At 34.7% G+C, this 18,685-nt stretch overlaps 1 protein-coding gene across 1 annotated transcript; it reads left to right on the top strand.

Moving 5' to 3' along the window:
• Positions 1-17,527, top strand: LOC121411435. Its single transcript, XM_041604170.1, has 13 exons — positions 1-144; positions 901-969; positions 1,598-1,684; positions 2,224-2,259; positions 2,581-2,626; positions 5,646-5,785; positions 6,575-6,709; positions 7,070-7,204; positions 9,347-9,460; positions 14,438-14,514; positions 15,536-15,730; positions 16,246-16,432; positions 17,112-17,527. Exons 1-13 carry the CDS (start codon positions 91-93, stop codon positions 17,283-17,285), a joined length of 1,449 nt encoding a protein of 482 aa, XP_041460104.1. The 5' UTR covers positions 1-90; the 3' UTR covers positions 17,286-17,527.
• The last annotated feature ends 1,158 nt before the right edge of the window (positions 17,528-18,685 follow it).

Raw genomic sequence — 18,685 nt, 5'->3', positions numbered from 1 at the left:
GATTGTTTGCTTGATCAGACTACCATTGAAATACGTTATACCTATACTAACACAGAATTCAATCAGTCTGACGATTCGAATTATCTTAACATGGCGCAGGTTCCAGTTCAGAAGTATTTTCTCGGATTTTTCATTATTTTCCAGGTAAATGTGACATAGATCCAGTTTCAAATGATCCTTCACTGTGATTGTTTCCTCTATCGCGAGTAACTTAAATACATACTCTAGCTCTACGCCTCTTATATCCCCAGTTTATAAAGTTTTTGTTATTTATCTTTATTCGGTTATCTAAGTGTCATTTGTTGTGGAATATACATTTCATCTTTGCGCTTTACTTGAAGAAATGTTAAAAATGATAATTTTAAACGAATTTAATTATTTTTCTTTGAATAAAAAAAGGCATTTTTTAAAAATCTATGTGTACTGGTTCAGAGAAGTGCTAACTTTAAGGAAATTCACTTTTGTTTACTCCATTTTTTTTTAGGTGATAGCAAATGAACATTTATAAAAGCGTTAAAAAGCAAAAATTTTAGTAAGAATTGAACTATATCGAAATGCTATACCTAACTATCATCTCCTCTCCGACCACTCACACATTGTACGAGGTTAGTATATATACTAACTTTTTGTATTCGATATCTTCACCAGTTTTTGGTTTTATTAAAAATTACGAACTTTTTACAAGATCCTGTTCGCATTTAGATTTGCATCAATTTCCAAAGATTACACCAAAATCAGTAAATAAATTACCCTTTTTTCATACCTGAAACTGCAAAGATATGTATGCGAACATCGATATAATTATATATGATTGTATTCACCATACCCTACCATTCCACTTCCTTTGTCTAAACATGTAAATATCTTATTATATATGTATATATTTTTTTAACTTTGTAGGTTATTTTGGGCTATCATACATCTTCGAGTGCAGATTGCCAAGGAATAAGCTCAGAAGTAACATGTACGGTAAGACAACACAACTTTTCTTCAGAATATCAAGAATCAAGTCAAGAATCATGAAATGTAAATCGGTGTAATTTTCATCCCAGGATGATGTGATTTCCTTAAAGTAGCGCAACTTTTTTTCATTAATTATTTTTGCACCTTACTAGTTGGTTATCAGTGATAACAAATAATAAACAAAGTATCATTATAAAAAAAAAATTTGATAATTCGTGCATTATTCCCTGTCTCGTAAAATATTTATGGTATCGTTTTCTGAGCCAAACTATTATCACGTCGGAAAAAAATGAAGAGCTTTGCGATTTGATTTATATTTACCCAGTATAAGTAATGTGGTATAAGTCGACAGTACATTGTTTGATATTTTTATAAAGATGTTTCATGATAAATGGGACCATTGTTGTAGTAGTTATGAGGTTCAGAGTGGGGATATAACACTCCCATGACGAGGCACAAAGTCTGCTCAAATATATCAGTACTAGTTTTAAAACGTTAAGGTCGTTAACTGATGGATTCTTAAGTTTAAATTGAGCCTACATCGTTACGACGATTTTTTTCATCACCACCACCAAATATACTCCAGATTGTTAATTTCTGACCCCTCTTATTTTTTCCGCCATTTTGGTTAAAGTGTGATGATTTTGGTCATTGTGAGAGAGGAACAGTACAAGTAGACCCATGGCTGCAAAATACACTCAGGACACAGATGGATGTTCAGGTAGGATCCTTCTTCTTCTTCTTCTTCTTCTCGTTTTCACCTTCTTCTACTTTTCTTCTTCTGCTCTTCTTCCTTCTCTTAAATGAATAATATCATTAGTACTCTCACAACTATTTATATGACCCCTATGAAATTTTTACTAAAATCGTTAAGTTTCCCATCTGAACTGAACGGGATATGAGATGACAAAATACATGTATATACGATGTTTATTAACAGTAAATAAATAAATATATTATATATATATATACATAATATATACATATATACACATATATATATATATATAAAGAATACCGTGATGAAGGGGGGATGGTAAAAACCAACCTCATACCCCACCACTCAAATTTTCTTGTCTAAACATGTACAATATTTGATTTTTTGTCATTATGAATATTATGATGTTAAACATACATCAGTTCTAAAGTTCCCGTCGCACATACCGATGTCAAACCATTAACGACGATGCACAAATATTTATTTAAACATCATCAAAGAGTTAATACTTGGTATTATTTTTTATTTTGGCTCACTCTCAGCTCGATCTACCGTTCAACCATGTCCAATTTTTAGACGTAAGTATTCGCCATTCAATTTTTCGAAATTATAATGATAATAATGATGATGATGATAATGATAACAATAATAATATCAATAGAAACTCACAATGGCTCTTTGTGGCATGTTTTCATGACATTCATATCTTATATTTGGAGTGTTCATGATTATAAGCATCGTATATCATAATCTTTATATAGAAATGATTTAATATCTTATACAGATCTATTAAACCTGCCTTGTATAATGATTATTATTACAAAATAGTTAATATGTCAAATGCATGCACATTTTGTGTATTAATGATTGATCTTATATCATATTCTCAATTTTCAAAGGCACATAATTCATACAATACCAGACCATATGGATACTTATATGGGGGTAAGTAATGGACCTATTCCATTCCATCACAATGATGTTGCTTTTACAAAGGGATAACATTTAAAGGTCTTACCGGCCTCGTATGTAAACACTTTAATCATGTTAATGATGGGGCTGTCACAGCCACAGACATTTTAGCAAGCATATACCGACGTACCGTGTACGTCTGGCCAGTCTTTTTCACCTTCAATTCTATTTCATTATATCAAGCATTCATTTTTGTAAATTAAGAAATAATAATAAAAAAAGCGCTTAACACTTTGTATTGCTGAGCGCTTTTATTATTATGGAATTTAAGTAATCACTTTGCAGACGCTATTTACAACGCAGATTATTTTTCGTTAAAAGCCCTTCATAACAGAACAGTCTTGGTCGAAAATCGGCGAATAAAAAAATGTGCAATTTTTTGTCCAGTCCGATTCTTAATGTACTGTTTCGGTCCATCAACTTTCGACAATGACCTTTAATCATTCTATCCATTGTGATTTGACAGATATTTTCAATAGATTCTCAACGTTGAAAAAGGCGTCAGTGAAGTGGATGGTAAAAATCACCAGGCGACATGCCCGCACGCAATGTATGAATTTCTCCACTCCCTGCATGCATGGGTAGCATTCAGAAAAGAGTTGAAAACTAAATTGCTAGTCACTAATATGGCCTGTATTCTTAAGTCAGGTTTAACTTAGACCATGGTCAAACTCTGTGCTAAAATTATGGAAAGCCAAAAGTATCAAAATGTTTATTAAGTTTTATGTTTCTTATGTATACTGTGCTCTTTCCTGATTCGTCGATTGTGAAAACAATGATCTTTTATACTTCCTAGACAGTTATGAATGATTTAAGAGCCAAATGAGCCGATTATGATATCTCTACCGTTAGTGATTTATGTAACAATTGGCTATAAATACTTAACCCCACATCAGAATACAGGCCATTTGGTTTTGCATCCTACCGGGCTGTCTGGGCACCCATTTAACACCTGGATGGGGAGCGGCAATGTTTGGATTGACGCCTTGCCAAAGGCGCTAGGCTGCGACGGTGGGATTCGAACACACAACCCTCTGATTATGGCAAGGCGAGGGCCAGAACCGCTACACCTCAAAGCTTTCAAGAATCGTTATATGTTAATAAAACAAAATATAAACAATTCATTTTTTTATTTCAAGTATCAGTTGTGTTCTTGCGAAGGGCAATTCTTGACATTAAGAAATAAGATTAAGAAAACGACTTGCCAAACCCTATGTACGTCAGTATCATTATGGTCGGTATACCTGGGGAGCGTTTCATGAAAGGACTTGTCAGACGTTTTATCCGACAAGTCCCATTTTATCCGACAGTTACTATAGTAACAGTGCATCTCAGCCAATCAGAATCAAGGAAAGATGTCAGATCTGACAACTTGTCAGACAAAAATGTTGATGAAATGGTCCGGTTTACAGTTAAGACCTCCCCTTTGGCATAGAACATGCATGTAGATGTATTTTGGACTGTCAATATTGGTATTTGCTATGTTGGTAGCTATTTAGGAATAGTGACGAAAATACATATGTTATGGCGACGGACGAACGAACAAACAAACAAACATAAGAGCTGATACTGCATAATTATGGTAATTGTCTAAAAGACTAAAAAGAAGAGAATACCAAGCCCATTTAGATCTTCATGAGATAAAATTGAAACAAGATTACACAGAGGAATATGTGATAAAATGTGAATAAAATGGTACTTAATCGAGCAAGCAGGAGGTCACCAGGTCCCATGCATCAGGATGTAGTCAGGAATTCCGAAATGATGCAAAATGCTTTTGCAAAGTAGTGTGATTTATAGGATTTTTTTATTAGTAGATTAATTTATATTTATAGCTTGTTTGTGTTCAAAATAAGTGTGCTGAATTCTAGCCATGCTAGCGTTATGTCCGTCTTTTGACGATTATGTGCGCTCTACAAACCCAAACTTCAAGAAATCTTCTCTCTCAAATCACCGTCAAGACTAAATAATTGGATGTCGGGCTTTCCAGAAAGCTGCACCAGCTAATAATGGAATTCTCTCCCAATAACTTTGAGAAATAATATTACACAGCTTGACCCATTAAAAGTATAACTATTACAATTCGGAGTATGATAAGTAGCTGTATGATAGGTTTTGAATATCCTGATTTTGTTACGTCCTTTATCTCATGCGTTATAAAGTTATTTACTTCAACTGATTTCTAATTTTGGCACAATTATTTTATTTTAATCAAATATTTGTTCCTCCTGGTTTTCTATTGTTATGTTTAAACGTAAGTTGATTCCTTTTCTTGTGCAACCTACCTGTTTTATATTTCGTAACTGTATTATATGTAATGATATTTTTCACCCAATCGGGTGTGGGAGGGAAGGCCTGTGGGCCATGGCCATTAAGTTGACCTATTCCCTACCCAGGCTACCTGGTTGGGTGAGAAAAGGTCTAAATACTATTTGTATTTTTGTAATATTTGTCAATCTTGCATTGTACATGTTTTCTTTTCGATTAAGTGCCGAATAAAATAATAATAATAATAATAATAGGTATATAGAGTATGATAGGTAATCTTGCATTTTTTATTATTGAGAATGGCATACATTTTGTTCTATTTCCATTGCATATATTGTAAACATATTGGTTAATATGATTATCATGTCATTTAGTGTTCACCATAATTATTCTTGTATAGTCATATTGCTTGCAATGTATATTCATTTGTATTGATTTGCATAGTTATTTTTATTTCTGTATAATTATTTCTTATCTTGTATTGAGTTGAAAAATGAAATAAATAAATAAACTTGAAAAAAAAGTAATAATTACATTAGATATTCTATGATGTTTTTAATGCATATTTGATGTATAGTTTTCAGTAAACAATTTTACCCCGTTTTTCTATTATTCCTCACGTACAGATATATTAGGGTCTTATTTGCTTACCAAGGACTGTACTATTGATTATCATTGTTATTGCACTATATTATAAGAAAATATATTTTACACCCTGATATAGCAAACGATACGTGTTTGTGGCCGCCCCCATACGACCCAAGCCGTTGCACTGGGATTGCTAACCAGGAGTTCAGTTTGACAGACCTTCTCAACATGGGAATCAGAGCGATTGAACTCGATAACTGGTATTGCGAAGATGAGGTAACTTTAAACTTAAATATCAATTCCATCACTAGCGTATAGATAGGGGGATACTGGCCCCCACCCCCCAAAAAAAATATCCACGACCAAGAAAAAAATGAAAGAAAATGGTGAAAATTAAATATTGTTTAACATCATCATGTCAAAATCTAACACAAAATTATATTTTCATTTTGAAATGGCATTTTTTCCGTTTCTTTGCTTACTTCAGATATTCAGATATTAAAATTTTGTTGTCATGCTCAAGAAAAATAAATTAACAAGGGCATAAAATCATATTCTGACTGCTGTTATACACAAAATACAATAAGATTACAAAATTATGGCATTAAATAATATATTATACAAATTTACACAACCACAATACAAGATAGTATTAAATCCAAAAATAAAGAAACATAAAGTACGTTGACAAAATTTTGAAAGAAATTTTCCCACATACGCCATTTCTGTTTCCTTAACTAATTTCGGATCATTACACCACTTAAGGCCCTCTTAATTTCAAGTTGATGTAATAATTGGAAAATGAGGAGACAATAAAGATAACGTCATTAAAATCAGATGCAGAATCTTGAAAAATTAAATCATATAAACTTGCATAGTCGTAGGCGGCCATAGGGTTGGGGGTGGGGTCGTCCCCTTTTATATATATGACTTTTGCCCGACTCTAAAGCCAAAATACCAAGACCAATCTTAAATATTTTATAGGTCAAGAGTCCATTTTGATGTAAAAACTATGTTTTCCCCAAATGTTCATTTTTTTAATTTTATCAATGTTTCTATTTATAGATGCGCATAGCTCATCTTGGATCGACCATTGATCAAGAATGTAACAGCGGTCATGTGCTATTTTCTGAACCCGTTGCCGAGATTGGGGCGTGGCTAGACGATCACGAGGGCGAGTTCGTCAGAATCTACATGAATGTACGTATTATCTCGATTACATGTTAAAACACATTTTTTTGCAACCAATAAATTGATTCATTTTCTTATATCAGGATTATAATCTTATCAGAAAGATTTTGTGAAATATATGGAATGAAGAACATTAACTGACCCCAAAATCTGAATCAAAATCAAATGTGGCAAAAAACAATAAAGTTATTATTTAAAGACTATTTTTTCGAAATAAAAATTGCAAAGCAATATGAAATTTCTCCCAGACCATGGATGCTACAATTATAATTGGTCTGTTCAAAGTTCATATTAAAAATCACAGTGTTATATTCTTAATCTAAATTGATTCTCATATTACAACCCCTCTTCTTTTAACCATATTTCCAGGAAAAGTATGACCAGGGTAATGATGGAGAAGTGAACGGGCCCTTCGAACGTTACCTTGGTGATCGAGTATTAACACCGGCCAACCTTAGAATCGACTACAACAACGAGTGGCCCACACTAAGGACCATGCGAGAAGTATGCACTCCTACTTCAAGCTACTTTAATCAAATAATAAAGACTGTATTTTAAGGTGCGGCACCATGGTGCTTCGATAAGGGGGGGGGGTGGAGCAAGGCGCCCCCATTTGAAATTTCCTTCTTAAATAATTACAGTAGTAAAATGACAGAAATAAAACTCCGAGAAGGGTCATGTTGTTGGAGTTCAAATTTTATATCTTTCATTTATATCATGTTCAGAAGCCAAGTATGTACAAGAAACAAGTTGTATATACAAGATCGAAATCAATTAAGCAAAAAGGGTAATATAGCATTTTTAATTAATGAAGTACAAGACACTGCACTCTTAAAACAAATCAGTCAAATTGACTAGACCAGTAGTCAGCTGGGAGCAACTGATATGGCAATCACTGATATTCACATTTCTGACATAAACCCCTCAAAATAAGTTCTGCAACTCAAGTTTGAGTGCTAATAAATTTCTTAGTGAACCATCATCATATGTAAAAGTTGTACCATTGGAAAGTATGATTATTTATCTTTACAATCATGTGTCTTTTGTAATGCTAGTGTTATCATGAAATACACAGACATGATAAATATGCAGCAATGTAAAAAATGAAATGTTGCAAAATCGATTGCCATCTCATGTTTGAGTTCTGCAACTCTTAACTGCAAGTTTGAGTGCCAATAAATTTCTTGAGGTGCCATCATCATGTGTAAAAGGGATATCTTTAGAAAGCATGATTATTCTCCTTTACAATCATGTGTCATTTGTAATGCTAGTGTTATCAGGAAATACACAGACATGATAATCCGCAGCAATGCTAGAAATGAAATGTTGCAAAATGCGTCGTTTCCAATAGCGAATTTCCAATTGTTTCGAGGATGGACCGAGTGCATTCACTGTCACCGGCCGGCCTGCGTGGTGGAAATTCTATAGAAATGGAGACTCTTGTTAGAAATCAATGAACTTTGCAACATTTCACTTCTGACTTTTCTCAATGTTCATGGTGACGCATATTCCATGATTACAATAATCACAGCAAATGGCATGTCATTGTAAAGAGGAGTAATTCAGCTTTCCAATGAAACCAGTTTCATCTTTTATACTTCATTAAACAAACAGATATCATCCCCCAAAATTGAGTTGCAAAACTTTTTTTGAGGGGTTTATATTCTAGTCAGAAATAACTCTTTTCTAGTAAAATATGACTAGAAAATTGTGAAATATGACTAGAATAACAGTTGCTCCCAGCTGACGCGATTAACCAGTCATTTTGACTGATTTGTTTTTAGAGTGTGGGTATTATGAAGTTATACACGATCTATACCTCTCTTTCCATGCTATTCTGTTTTCTGTTTCTTTATCCTTTTCCACTTTTCTCCATCCCCCTTTCCCCTTCTTGTTTTTGTATCAATTTTGTATTACCGTAAAAAAAATTATAGGAGGGCGCCAGCCCTATCCTCATCCCCTCCTGTGGTACCGACCCTTTGTTATGGGGTTATAACCGAATCAGACTCTCTTCCTTCATGGCAAAGGCTATGCATTTTTTTCGATGATACTGGTGCTTGATTCATACTTAAACTAGTTAAAATATCGGTTACACCTGACTAAGTAAATCAACCTAAGCTTAAGGAAGGCTCAAGGCTGGGAGCATCAATTGAAGACTTGAAGTGTGTATTAGAGGTTATATATGTAGGGGCCGTTTCATAAGCTGATCGTGAAGTTAAGAACGATTTAAGAACGACGGATGATCCTTTCTTGTGGTAAATGATATTCACCATTAAATCTTCATTAGTGATTATTTGCACGTGAGAAAGGCTCACCAGTTGTTCTTAAAGTCATTCTTAAATTACGAACATTTTTATGAAACACCCACCAGGGGCTGCACCAAAGCCCTGAAGCAAGAATACCTATTTTTTGTAATTTTCTCAATTTTTTAAAATTGAATATTAGGAGTTACAGAGAGTTATAAGACTTTTAACTCTCTTTTGGATCGTCTTCTTTTTTCTTCTCTTCACCTTTAATTCTTCCTATTGGTTTTGTTTCATTATTTTTCACGCGTTGAAAAATCACAGGGATCCCCGCTGTCCCTGCATATTACACTTTGTGTCAAAAATAAATCTTACATTTTTTAAATATCATTTTGATTGATAGGATGGTAAGGATGTAGTGATTGCACATATTGCTACGGCGGGAACCGGTGATTTTTACCTTCACCAAGGAAAGTTTATCCATCCCGGATATTGGCAGGATAAAAAACAGAATGAGGCAAGTATAGCACCAACTTCAAATGATACAAGTACTCACACTCATACTCATATACGACGCCAATACCAATACCAAAACAGCAATACCAATACTAATACCATTACAATACCAATACTAATACCAATACACAAACTGATCCCAATACCAATACCAATTGCAATATTGCCAGTATCAATATCAACAGCAGTACCAATATCAATACTAGTACCAATACCAATACCAGAACCAATACCAATAACAACACCCAAAAAAAATACATTTTTGAATGATAATAACATTTTTTCAAAATTCCAGTTGGGATTTAAAGAAAAGCACAGTACAATTCACGCCTTATTATCCTTTGTTGAAAAAGTTGCTCATGCTGTCGATAAATCTTCACACATGGTCGGTATTTTCCTGGACTTCTCCAAGGCCTTCGACACTATTAATCATGACATCCTACTTCATAAATTTTCGCATTATGGCATACGTGGGAAAGCCTTGGAGTGGTTCAGGAATTGCCTCTCTAACAGAAATCACTTTGTATTTCTTAATGACCATTCCTCAATTTGTGTTATTTGTGTATTCTAGGACCCCTCTTGTTTATTATATATGATTTTTGCAGAGCATCTAACATTATTTTTTTTATCTTTCATTATTTTTGCTGATGACACAAATCTATTCTTCTCTCACAATGATCCGCTTACACTTGTTAAAATAATAAACTCTGAATTAACTAATATTTAGAATTGGATCAGAGCTAACAAATTATCAATTAACCTTCGAAAAACTAAATACATTTTATTCAGTAATACTATAGATTCTTTACCTTTTGACATTTTATTGAAGATTTTCAGTTGGAAAGTGTCTCCTCAATTAAATTTTTGGTAGATAACAAACTCTCCTGGAAATGCCATATTGATAATATTTGTAAAACAATATCCCGAAATATAGGCATCATAAATAGGTTATCCCTGTTACTTCTATACTTAAATTATATACTCCTCTTATATTACTATATATCAACTATCGATTCCTTGTTTGGGGCAATACCCACCAAAGTTTACTTAACAAAATATTATTATTACAAAAAAAAACCCTTCGTATTATTTCATTCTCACACCCCCGTTCTCACACTGATCCGCTTTTCCTTGATTATAAAATTTAAAAGATTCAAGACTTATACCAATTTCAGCTTGGGCAGTTTATGTACATGTATAAAACAGTGTGGTTCCTTTTGCATTCCATCATGTGTTTTCTCAAAATAACATTTTTCATAGGTATCCTACCAGACAAGCCGATAACTTTCATCTACCTATCCTAAGAACTCGTTTTGCTCAAAATACTTTTATTTTCACCGCCCCCAAATTTTGGAATTCCCTCCGTAAAGATGTTCAACAGACCCCCTCCATCCACTCCTTTAAGAGAAAACTGAAAATATTTCTGTTACTGTCTTACCAAAGTGATTAATTAGTTTGTATATTATAGTATTGTCTAAGCACGCTATTAAGTCACACTCTCTTTGATCCACGTTTGCACTCTCGTTCTTGCCCCCCTCTCTCTTTCAGACCCTTTCTCTCTACATATATATCTGTGTGTGTGTGTGTGCCTCCCTCTCTGTCTGTCTCTGCCCTCTTATCTTTGCCCTCTCCCTCCCCTTTTAGTACTTTGTATATTCTCTCTCCCCTCTATTCTTCGTCGTGTCTTTGTTTTCTTTTGAGTTTTTAGTATCCCGTATCTCTATCATCTTTTTATTATTTCTCGCTATTACTCACCATCTTGTCATTATTCCCATAAAATATTGCATTTTAACTTATCATATTTACACTTGCAAATGAGTACTTTTTTTCAAATGTTTAATATATTATCTTAGGGGATCCACGCTCTACAAGCAATGCTTTTTAGTGGATCCCCTCATTTCCATATCAGATTCTGTAAGAACTATTTTATAAATGTTTTGGAACTCGTAATTGATATGTAATCATTGTTATGATATTTCATTTGTATTTGTTTATATTTATGTATGTTTCATTTGTATTTGCTTATAATGTTGTTAATGGAAATGGAAAATAAAACTTGAACTTGAACCAATACCAGTACCAATACCAGTACAAACACCAATACAAACACCAGTACCAATACAAAAACCAATACCAGTATCAATATCAGTACTAAAGCCAGTACCAATACCAATACCAATGCCAATACCAGTACCGGTACCAATACCAGTACCAATACCAGTACCAATACCAATACCAGTACCGATACTAGTACCAATACCAGTACCAATACCAATACCAGTACCAACACCAATACCAATGCCAATACCAATACCAGTAACAATACCAGCACCAATGCCAATACCAGTATCAATTTATATTTTTTATATTTGTTTATTTATTGATATATTCATATTCCACAATCATCAAAGTACATTTCGTAATCATGTTTACAATGAAAAAAAATGCATAACATATGCAGGATTGAAACGTAGCAATGAAATGAAAAAAGTGGAAAAGTGGAGACCCCCTATCAAAACTTTATACAAGGGTAATATGATACAAATAGAGTAACATAATCAGCAAAATTCTATAAAATTATATAGATATAAACACTGTAACACAAATGTATTTACACTATATACAAAATTAAATATCGACTTAAAAAAATATTCAATACTACCGTGGATAAGTATGAAGTTCACAAATATTAGATTGAATCAATAAGAATTCAGGAGAAATTTTTTGATGAGTAATTTAAATCGTATAAGATTAGCTGCCTCTTTCATTTCTCTGTCCAGAGAATTCCAGAGTTTTGGTCCTGTGAAAAATACAGTTTTGCTAGAAAATACTGTTTTACTTTTAGGTAAGTGATAGTCATTTGATTGTCTCGTATTATATGAATGTAAAGTATTGTTTGTCATAAATTTCTTTTGTAGGACATTAGGTACACTATTTCTATCTAGCTGATACATAAATTGGAATAGTTGCAAGCGGTACAGGTCATTGATTTTAAGGATACGTTTCTGACGAAACAATTCATCCGTATGAGCTCTAAAGGACATATTGCATATTATTCTCAGTACTTTTTTCTGAAGTAGCAAGACTTTATTTAGTCTCGTTTGAGTGGCATTACCCCATGCCAGAATTCCATAATTAAGATATGGTAGAATTAATGCACAATACAACATGGATAGCGCCTGTGCTGGTAGAACGTATTTAAGCTTATTGATGACTCCAATATTTCTTGACACAGTTTTGCAAGTATTGTTGATATGAGCATTCCACGTAAGCTTGTTATCATAGTAAGACCTAAAAATTTTTGTTGTTTGCACTTCTTTGATTTCAGTATTATCTGAAAGTATTTGATGCGGTAGATGTTTCAATGAATGACTAAAAAGCATATAATTAGTTTTTTGCAGATTCAGTGACAATTTGTTGGCTTTAATCCAGTTTGTTACTTTTTTGAATTCTTTATTCATAGTGCTCACAAGTACATGTGGATCATGGTGTGTATAGAAAATATTGGAATCATCAGCAAAGAGAATAAATGAGAGAACATGAGATGAATTTTTCATATCATTAACATAAAGTATAAATAACAAGGGGCCAAGAATACTACCTTGTGGAATTCCACAAGAAACTGGCCTTGTTGGAGATTCTGATTCATTTACTGTAACAAACTGAATTCTATCAGTAAGATAACTCCTAAACCATTGTAAAGCTGTCCCTCTGATACCGTAATTTGATAGCTTACATAACAGTATTTCATGATCTATTGTGTCAAACGCTTTTGAGAAGTCAAGGAATAATCCTACAGTATGATCAGAATTATCAAAAGAAGTAGATATTTTATTTATTAATGTCAATATAGCATGAGTTGTATTATGTTTTTCTCTAAAACCAAATTGATTATCACATAATACTATATTTCTTAAGGAAAGCAACTGTCCTTTTATAAATAAATAAATAAAATAAAATAAAACCAATATCAATACCAGTACCAATACCGGTACAATACCAATACCAGTACCAATACCAATACCAGTTCCGATACCAATACCAATACCAGTACCAATACCAGTACAAACACCAATACAAACACCAGTACCAATACAAAAACTAATACCAGTACCAATACCAGTACAAACACCAATACAAACACCAGTACCAATACAAAAACCAATACCAGTACCAATACCAATACCAATACCAGTACCAATACCAGCACCAATGCCATTACCAGTACCAATACCAGCACCAATGCCAATACCAATACAAACACCAGTACCAATACAAAAACCAATACCAGTACCAGTATCAATATCAGTACTAAAACCAGTACCAATACCAATACCAATGCCAATACCAGTACCGGTACCAATATCAGTACCAATACCAGTACCGGTACCAATACCAGTACCAATACCAGTACCGATACTAGTACCAATACCAGTACCAATACCAGTACCAACACCAATACCAATGCCAATACCAATACCAGTACCAATACCAGCACCAATACCAATACCAATGCCAATACCAGTACCAATACCAATACCAATACCAGTACCAATACCAGTACCAGTACCAATACCAGTACCAATACTAGTACCATTACCAATACGAGTACCAATACCAGTACCAATACCAGTACCAGTACCAGTACCAATACCAGTACCAATACCAATGCCAATATCAATATCAATATACTAGTACCAATACCAGTACCAAATTTGGGAACACGGTACGTTTATCACTCGACGGCAAGCGCATTTTTTCAAACCTATAAAAGAGGGATTTTATGCACTTTTCAAAATTATGAACATATTGCGTATTTCACTAAACAAATTACCTGAAGGGCGAAGCGCGTGCTGAATTGTTTGTTGTGCATTGACTTGAAAAAGGGTATTTATTTTCTTTAATGATATGTAAGCGTTATGGATAAATCTGGATAAATCAAATGTTCTTTCCGGCATTTTCTCAAACTTTATCACAGTTTTCAAATTATCCCCAATGTGGAGGTAAGAACTCAACTAATGCTCTTCGTTTCTACAGTGACAGTACTCATTTCTTGTAAGTATAGTCATCGTCAATCAAATCATTTTCCCTGACTGCCCCCCATTACACACAGCCTTTCTTCTTTTTTCTCATTTTCCTATAAAGTTTATTATTAGTTTATTTCTCAGTGCAATGATTAAAAAGTAGTATTTTGATAAAATTGATAAACTTTGATCAGGGGCGGATCCAGCATTTTAGAATGGGGCGGATTTTTTTATCCATATGATTTTCCCTATATCGACTGTCAAAGAGCTAAAGGCCTAAAGTTTAGTTACTTTTAAGCAGTTATCTACAATCAAACCACTGTTCAATATCACCCCCACTCTCTTCCCGTTCCCCTATTTTCCTTTCCTTAAAAGACTTAAAAAAAAAATCTGCCGCCGATAATGTTTCACAATCTTAGTTAGATAGCCTGAGGAGACTACAACATAATGCTGCCCGTATAGTCACCATGTCCCCTAAAAGGAATCATATATACTCATACTTCTTCACTGGTTACCTGTTGTACAGCGCATAACGTTTTGAATTACTCCTACTTGTTTTCCATTTATTACACGGAACTGCACCACAATACTACTCTAGCCTATCGCAACCCTAGGTCTGCTACAGTTCATCCCTAATTGCGGTACCACAATCTCATAATTCATGGGGGATCGATCACTTCAACATGCCGGGCCATTCCTATGGAATAAACTTCCAAACGAATTCCGCAATATTTCTTATCTCACGACTTTCAAAAGTTCTCTGAAAACCTGGTTATTCACACAAGCTTTTAAGTAATAATTACCCCCACCCCCTTTAGTAAGTTTCCTCCTCTTCTTCCTTTCTTTTCTATATCGCGCCATGAACATTTTTTTTATGATGGATACCGGTGCGTTACAAATGTTTACATAGTTAGGCGCTCGACGTATTCGACGGAAGAAAAAAATTGTTATACAGGGCCCGCTGGGAAAACAAACAGATCATAGGCTCTGAAGAGGCTACCGTATGTAAATAAGCATTATCATTACCATTATTATGATTCTATTTTTTATAGATTCGAGAACGACTACATTGATGGTCCGACACGCGTAGGGATCATCGATGACTTTAGCGAGTTTATCAAGTGTGGGATCCAGTTTCCCGCCGGTGATCAGGTTCACCCTCAGCTGATGGAGACGGCTGTCTATACATGGGCTAAAGGAGAACCGGCGACGCCGATCACCGATTCGACGTCGTGTGTCATGCTCAGGTGAGATTAAGACTGCCCCTCCCCGTTCCGCGCCCCTGAGACTTTATTTTTCAATAAAGATGTACAATCACTTAAAAATTACAACCTGATTTTTGATGCAGCCTCCCACCGGAGGCTCGGTCTTCAACCCCATTCACAATATCTCAATCTTTTACCACTCGCGCACTCAATCAAAACAATCTGAGAGGATAATTGACTTTTAAAAAATTCCATCGATAGTGACGTGGTCTTTTATCTGGCAGTTGCCATAGTAACAGCGCTTCTCAGCCAATAAAATTCAAGGAAAGGTGTCAGATCTGACTTATCGGACAAATTTGTTGATGAAATGCTGACCTGAGAAAACTATTCTATCGGACATTTTGTGAAATATAATGACCAGTTCCGTTTGGAGCATAGAGCTACTCAACTTCTTTGAATTGGCCAAAACATGAACAATATAACTTGAGATGATATTTCATTCCATTTAATCTTGAATTTCAGCATTTTATTGGTGATGTATATATCGTTTTTTGCAGTGGCACTGATAATCGCTGGTACACACCGACAGACTGCAATCAGGAACTCTACTTTGCATGTCAGAATGTCTTTGATACTGAAGACTGGACATTGAGTGTATCCGTCGGGAGTTATGACGTAAACACACAAGCATGCCCAGATGGATACAGATTCGCGCTACCTCAAAATGGATTCCAACATCAAAAGGTGATTTCTTAAATTGTTCATTTCAATATTTTTTTCAAGGACTACCAGGAGCATAAAATGTGAGGGTAGGGGAAGGCACCACTTTCCCCTAAACAGCTGGAGAAAAGGGAGAAAAAGAGCGCGGGGAGAGAAAATATTTAGTATATTTTTGAGCAAGTGAACAAAATGCGCTCATATTTTGATCGAAATACAAGTTAATTTACTTTTGTGTTCATTCATCTCTACAAGAGATTACTTAATTTTATGCAGGTTCATGCGACAAGTAAAGTGAAGTAAACATATATTTTCCTCGCTCGTTGCATTCACTCGTATATAATTGTGATACATGATGTCAAGGAAGGCAAATTAATAAAAACATGTTGAGTTGAGTGTAATCAGAATCATGCACAATCTGCAATTTTGGAAAATAAGTAATTTATTCTCCCTCCATTTTTTCTAGGGTATATTATTTCATCCTTATTCGCTGCGCTCACTGACATTCAGTAAATGGACTCCTTAGAATTTTGTTCGTTCTCAATTTAGTTAATTCTGTTTGGGATGCATAATTCGGAAATATTAAAAACAAATTTGCTTATAGGGAAAAATAAAATAAATTTGGAGGGACAAATGGGAGTAGAATTTAGAAAAAAGAAAAACAGTAATATTGTTATTCTTTTTTATCGAAATTTTATCAAAATAGATGTTGGAAGGAATTGATAATGCTGACGTTTGGCTCAACGTTGCTCCTCTTCTCGATGATTACCAGCCACCGGTACTGCCTACTATAGCACCAACGGAGGGTGGAACTCAGGCAGTCACCGCGGTCATATCAGTGGTCGTCCTTGCTGCAGCCTCCGCACTTTTCATCCTATAGAATCCTGTCGCGATCACTCGAGGCTGCTAAGAATCGTTATTTTAGGGACATCTGTTCGTATTGATATTTTATAGTCATCTCAATATGTATCGCTGTCATTTTTTGTGGTTTATATAGGGCCGGGGGGGGGTATAGCTACCAATATTCGGGGCAGCGCCACGTAGAAGAGGCAAGGACCTGGTCATGGAGGATTATCTATTGACTTACTGGGGGTGGTGTACCTATATGATAATAATAATAATATTAATAGTCAGTTCTTGTATAGCGCTTAACACATTATGAATAACGTCTCTATGCGCTTCCAAAGGACTTTCAACTACAAGTGGATATTATTACCACGGCTGTAGCTCAAGCAACCTTCAAGCGCTCAGTGCATTTCAAGGAATAAATTCCTGCAAGGTACCCATTACCTCACCTGGGTTGAGTGCAGCACAATGTGGATAAATTTCTTGCTGACGGGAACTACGCCATTGCTGGGACTTGAACCCACGGCCCTCTGTTTCAAAGTGCGGAGACTGATCCACTTGGCCACAACGCTCCACATATCATAATCATCCACGGCCAGTTCCCTGGTTAGGGGCAATTGCTCTTATGCTTTTCCAAGTAGTAAAAAAGAGGGAAAATATGAATAAAAAGGAAAAGGACATAGGTGTGTAAGAAGAGAAGATTTGGTTGTATGCAGCTCCATATTACCCCTATAAGTTGAGTGAAAAATATAATGATGTAATTTTATGTCGTCGCACCCCAAATCAATATACCCTGGCGCCACCCCCGCACTACCCTGCCAATATTATCTTTCAGAATTGGTTTCCATTGTCACTAGTTGAATAATTTGTATTAAAGATTTCATTTTTTGTTCATCTATTTATGAAAAATGACTATTTGTTGATAGGAATTCACGAATAATGAAGTACAACCCTCGTGACTTATATGCCAATAGATTTGTCTTTGACATTTTATTTGTGTTTGTCACCAGCCTCAGTTTCCTAAATCCGTTTGGATATTTCAGTATTCTAGTTTGATGTAAACTGTCTCGTGTTTGAGACTTAATTGTATATCACCTAATTTTTTAAATTATAGCAATGTGCACGGATCCGTTTTATTAAAGAAATCATCCTCTCAATTCTGTTAGTACAGTAAAACTATACATTTATTTAGTGCGAGTCATTAGAAAATTTGCCTGTTAACGATGGAATAAATGACCGATATTTCAATCATTTGATTAAGATCCATATCAAGATTTCATAATGAGATATAAATATGGTGATCATAAAGACAATAATAATGATAGAGTTGATGATGACGACGATGGTGATGATGACGATGGTGATGGCGATGATGATTGTCTTGATGACGATGATGATGGTGATGGTGACGATGATGATGGTGATGATGATGGT

The sequence above is a fragment of the Lytechinus variegatus genome, chromosome 3 (assembly GCF_018143015.1).
Source record: "Lytechinus variegatus isolate NC3 chromosome 3, Lvar_3.0, whole genome shotgun sequence".
Taxonomy (NCBI): domain Eukaryota; kingdom Metazoa; phylum Echinodermata; class Echinoidea; order Temnopleuroida; family Toxopneustidae; genus Lytechinus; species Lytechinus variegatus.
Note: the sequence above shows the minus strand (reverse complement) of the source record. Positions and strands in the feature narration are given on the sequence as shown.